Source organism: Branchiostoma belcheri, unplaced genomic scaffold (genome assembly GCF_001625305.1).
Source record: "Branchiostoma belcheri isolate BF01 breed outbred unplaced genomic scaffold, Haploidv18h27 scaffold332, whole genome shotgun sequence".
NCBI lineage: Eukaryota > Metazoa > Chordata > Leptocardii > Amphioxiformes > Branchiostomatidae > Branchiostoma > Branchiostoma belcheri.
Genome location: NW_017803946.1, coordinates 118,933 through 123,730, shown reverse-complemented (window position 1 = coordinate 123,730; position 4,798 = coordinate 118,933). Strand labels below are relative to the sequence as shown.

Sequence of the window (4,798 nt, the reverse complement as noted above, 5' to 3'; positions counted from 1 at the left end):
ACGTACATTAAGTAGAGAATTTACACTTATTTGGACTTATAACTTAAGTATGTTTAACCAGCTGTGTTCTTTGCTGCACTGGCACAGTTGCTGTAGAAGAAAGGTAACAAAATGGAAATTTGAGTGCAGAGCCAGAACTGATTCAGAAATGGACCGCTTGTGACCGGTGTTATATACTTGCAGTAATAAATCTACATCCATCAGTTTTTCTAACATCATCATCCATCATCACATTATCGACCAATGATCTCTTGGTTCATGTAAAAACGTTTCATTTATGTTGTAAATGATCAATTGAACAGAGGTCTAAGTACACAAAAACCCTGATCAAGTCTATGGTTTAACATTTACATACAACTTACACTTGGGTTTGCTGCAGGTTTGGCCATGCTGTGTTTGGGCTTGTAGTTGAAGAGGTGGCCCAGTTTCTCAGTAGCCTTTCTGGCATTCAAAGTCTTGAGAGACTTTCCTGTATAGACATATAGAATTGGGCTGCTTTAACATCAGAACACGTACAAACACAAGTAGGGCTGTTGGCCTACATGTTAAGCAACTTCCTATTGAAAAGGACCTCCCACTTTATACAGTGAATGTAATGCACCTTAATAATGTAAATACAGGCTTACCTGTGGTACTGTCGAATGACCCTGAGGCTCCATAAAATCCAGCTCCTGGAACATATACATAAATAATGATATGTTTGCTTAATACATCATGTGAACCTTTTTGAGGAAAGACCAATATCGAGTAGTTTGGGTGTGTTTTGTAATGCAGCTGAGGCATGTTGTGTTAATGTGAATCATAAACGCTATAAAGTAAATATGCAGGATATGCTCTCCCCATACAAATTGTGCGTGACACACGAAAGAGTATGCTGTCATGCTACAGATTTATAAGAAAGGTAATGCGTTATTTCAGGCATATCACTATTGGTGGAGGGAGAGGTTATTCCTATTAATGAATGAAGACCTTTATTAATCTGAGCAGAGGTTGTTGGGGAAAATTGTTACCTTCTTATCATTTGCCCCGTTTTTGTCCCAACTTGTTGAGGTGGGCGGACAAAAATGGGGCAAATGATAAGGTCACAGTTTTCCCCAAAAACCTCTGCTTGGAGAGTTTTATTGCACATTAATTGCTAAATTTTATATACATGTACTGGCTTAATAGGAGGTCTCCCCCCTGTTTTTTTTTTGGGGGGGGGGCGTTTGTATTTCCCTGCACGGAGTAACCAGTAATAGTCTATGCAAGGAAACATGTACCACTGACTTCCTAAAAGTTAACTGAAAAATAGGACAAACAACATTTTAATCTATTTATAGCTGAAAAGGTAGCTTTAATCTATCTCACAGGAATTACTTCCTGGATTCCCTGCTGTATGCAAGTGAAATGTTGTTGCCTACCTGCTTCCCTGCCTGGTGACATTCCAAATCCTGTAGCTCCTAAAACAGATTGAATGTTTTCTTTTAATACCTTGTGAATTCCTACCCGATAAAACGTTATACATGTACATGTATATCTAGTTTCGTTTTGTGGGCTGCGACATGTTACATGTTACTGAAATTGCTGTTATGTGACTTGTTGTAACAGTCGTTGATAAATACATGTTTTTGTACGTGCCATCAATTTGTTGTCCAACATGTACTAGGACTGAGTGTTCTATGTGATTGTTATGTTCCTATTTAATACAAATTTACTGAAAATACAGTGATTAGGTTTGGTCCATGTAACCATAACTGTTACGTCTTATAACTGCACCTTTGTCTACTAATAGTGCTATTATTGTACATATTATATGCATGGTTTAAAATGAAGAATAAACGAGGTACATGTAAATCAGCAACAGTATAGCACTACATGTACATGTACATGTACATAAGGGATGCACTTTGAAATTCCTTACAAGCACTCCCCAGTTTCAAACTTATACTAAGTGATGAAAACAATATGTACATTTTATATCAAAAGTTTTCAACAGTGTCAAGAGCCAATCCCTCTCCCTCCACTGCCTTTACCTCCCCAACCAAAGTCAGGTACCCATTTTACACAGTCCCGTGAGTACAGAGCATCTCTTGCAATCAACTTAATCGGTTTTCGCAAAGCTTTACAATACAATTTTAGGTACCAATTTTACCTACATGTACAAAATGTATGCTTGTATGCTGGAAATGATGTTGCTCTTGGGGCACTAGTTCAATACCCAGACCTGGTACTGCAACCTAACTATTAGACATGGGTCATACAAGTCAAGTGTGACTAATATGGAGCTGATAATGTGTACAGACTGGAGAGTTAAACTGTTGAACTTAGTTTAAAATGTCTAGCTACAGTTTGTATAATATTTATAGAGAAATAACAAAGGCTCATTAGAAAAAAAGAAAATGCTGGCTGACAGTGCAGGGACAGAAAAATACCCAACATCTAAAAACAGCACCACACCTCTTCTATCACAGGTCACCATGAAACTAGCTATAGGCACAAAAGCTGTAACAGTTATGATTACATGGACCAAACCTAATCACTGTATTTTCAGTAAATTTGTACATGTATAACGTTTTATCGGGTAGGAATTCACAAGGTATTAAAAGAAAACAGTTGCCAGTGTATTTATTTAGTCCTTTTTCGCAAGAAAGAACAAACGGTGATCAGTATATTATATGTAATTTCTGGCATTGGCCTGAAATAAGTTGCACAACTAAAATTTCAAGGCATGACCACAGTACTAAATAATGTTAGGTGAGAGAGAAAGGAAAAAACATGTACAATTATGCCATAGAGTGAGGTATGTGGGTCAACTTGCTCTACTGAAAGTCAGATATCCACTCCCTTTTAGTTGGAAGGGAATCCTCATCAAACATTTTGACAATGTATATTTTACGGCATGAAAAATTTGATTTGTGATTATTTCTGGGAGAGGCTACACTTATTACCAAATAACTCATCACAGTGACAGCATAGAGTTAGTTACACCTAACCCCAGGCTTCTATTTCCATGTCACTTGGATATGTATCATCTGTAGAGTATCCCCCCTCATCTTCAATAAACTCTCCTTCCTCCTCATCAGTAGAGTCTCCCTCCTCCTCATCACTCACATTATCAAATGGCGAGGTGCTAGAATCAGACTCATGAGAATGAGATCTCTGCTCGATATGACTCGAAGGAGGCTCAGGAAGAGTTGGAATGTGTTGCTTGAAGTGGTGGAAAAACCTCTCCAACCTCTGCTCTATCCTGACAATGTGCTGAGTGAGTACTGCCTGCCCTGCTGTGTTGTAGTTTTCCATGCATCTGCGTATCTCATGGTCAGTAATGTGATGCTGATCAAGAAGATGCTGCATGACACGCTCCATTTCTGCCTTCACCATCTCTTGTTCTTCTGAGGCCCTTTCCCTCAAGCTGACAGCATCAATGGCCCTTCGTTTCACGCTATAGGGTAGACCCGGTTCACCCTGTTGAAGTGAAGGAATGCACACATTTAGATAACATTATCAGTAAATAGAATATCATACAGATCCAACAAATTGAGCTGGTATGACCAACCAATGGAACATGGTGAATTCAGTGTCTCAAACCCCAGTTCAGCTGCAATGTACAGCTGCAATGGGATGTTTGTGCTGAGTTTCCAAAACAAACATCAAATACCAATGTAAAATGTATTACCATGGCCATGTATCACCGGTATTTTCACAGGATATTGACTTCCACTTGCTTTTGCATAGTTAACTTTTCATTGGAGTTACATACTATTTTAGAATAAATATGAAAACTGCTAATCAGCATACAAAACATGCATTTTTTACCTTCCCCAAGAAGGCCATGTTTTCAGAAGTGTGTTTGTATGCGAGTTATTAGCACAAGAAGCCACAGTTGGATTGTCAAGATGGTGTCATAGCCACAAAAGCAGTCCTGTATGCTGTGGTACAAATTTGCATTTCACTAGCTCACTGCTGAAGCTCATTGGCATAAAGATTAGTTTCTATATTCAATGGCATGATTTTGAACTATTCTTAGGCATTCTGTTCTTTGACTGAGCTTTACACACTCAACACAGGTTATCTGTGTAGGTTAGATGATCTCTGAATGTCATAAACTGTGTTTTACTGGCATGTAGACAAGTACAGATACAGTGCAAGAACCAAAGCTTTACCATGGATGTATCCAGTGTCTGGTACATGTCCCATGCTGGATCGCTATCTTCAAAGGCCACCGTTGAGGGGAATTGAGCACTCTGTGGTTCCCACTGTATGCCATTGTATGCCTGGATGGCTTTGGCCAGCTTTTTACTAGATGCTGTGAGTTGCTTGGAGAGCTTCAAACCGATGGCTTGACCATCTAGAAGAAGGATTTAAGGTTCTTGTTAGAACATACTTGTAACTCACTCACACAGTACTGGTAAAATTTGATATTCAATGTTGACAGCAATGATTTTTTGCAACTTTTGTGCTTTTATAATTCAGACAGGCAATGTCCTTTGAAAAAAACTGATCATGATAAAAACTTTAAAACATACAAAAAAGACACACAGACACCAGGATAGCGCTGTTTCAACGAGATTAAGAAGGCCCTCTTGTATGATCTCATCTCTCCCAAATGACGTGATCGCTCTTCCTCATCCAGGTCTTTCAAGGCAGAAATGTACTGCTCATCAGTGCAGCACCATCGGTGGATCTTGTGTTTGTCTTTTAGGGAAGCCTCCAGCCTGTGGATATTCAATTCATGTTAGAAGGAAAAAAGGAAAATCGTAGATTTTGTACCTCCGGGTATTGTAATGTATGTTGCAGAATGTTGGGTGCATGTTGGGAC

The 4,798-nt window shown here is 38.9% G+C and overlaps 1 protein-coding gene across 1 annotated transcript; it reads right to left on the bottom strand.

Moving 5' to 3' along the window:
• Positions 1-362: 362 nt before the first annotated feature.
• LOC109475338 lies at positions 363-4,561 on the bottom strand (the record flags this gene model as incomplete). The annotated part of the gene is made up of 5 exons (XM_019775953.1): positions 4,525-4,561; positions 4,143-4,327; positions 2,973-3,444; positions 627-671; positions 363-469 (listed from the first exon to the last, which is right to left on the bottom strand). Coding segments are annotated over exons 2-5 (651 nt in total), but the record flags the coding sequence as incomplete, so codon positions are not given.
• Positions 4,562-4,798: the final 237 nt, after the last annotated feature.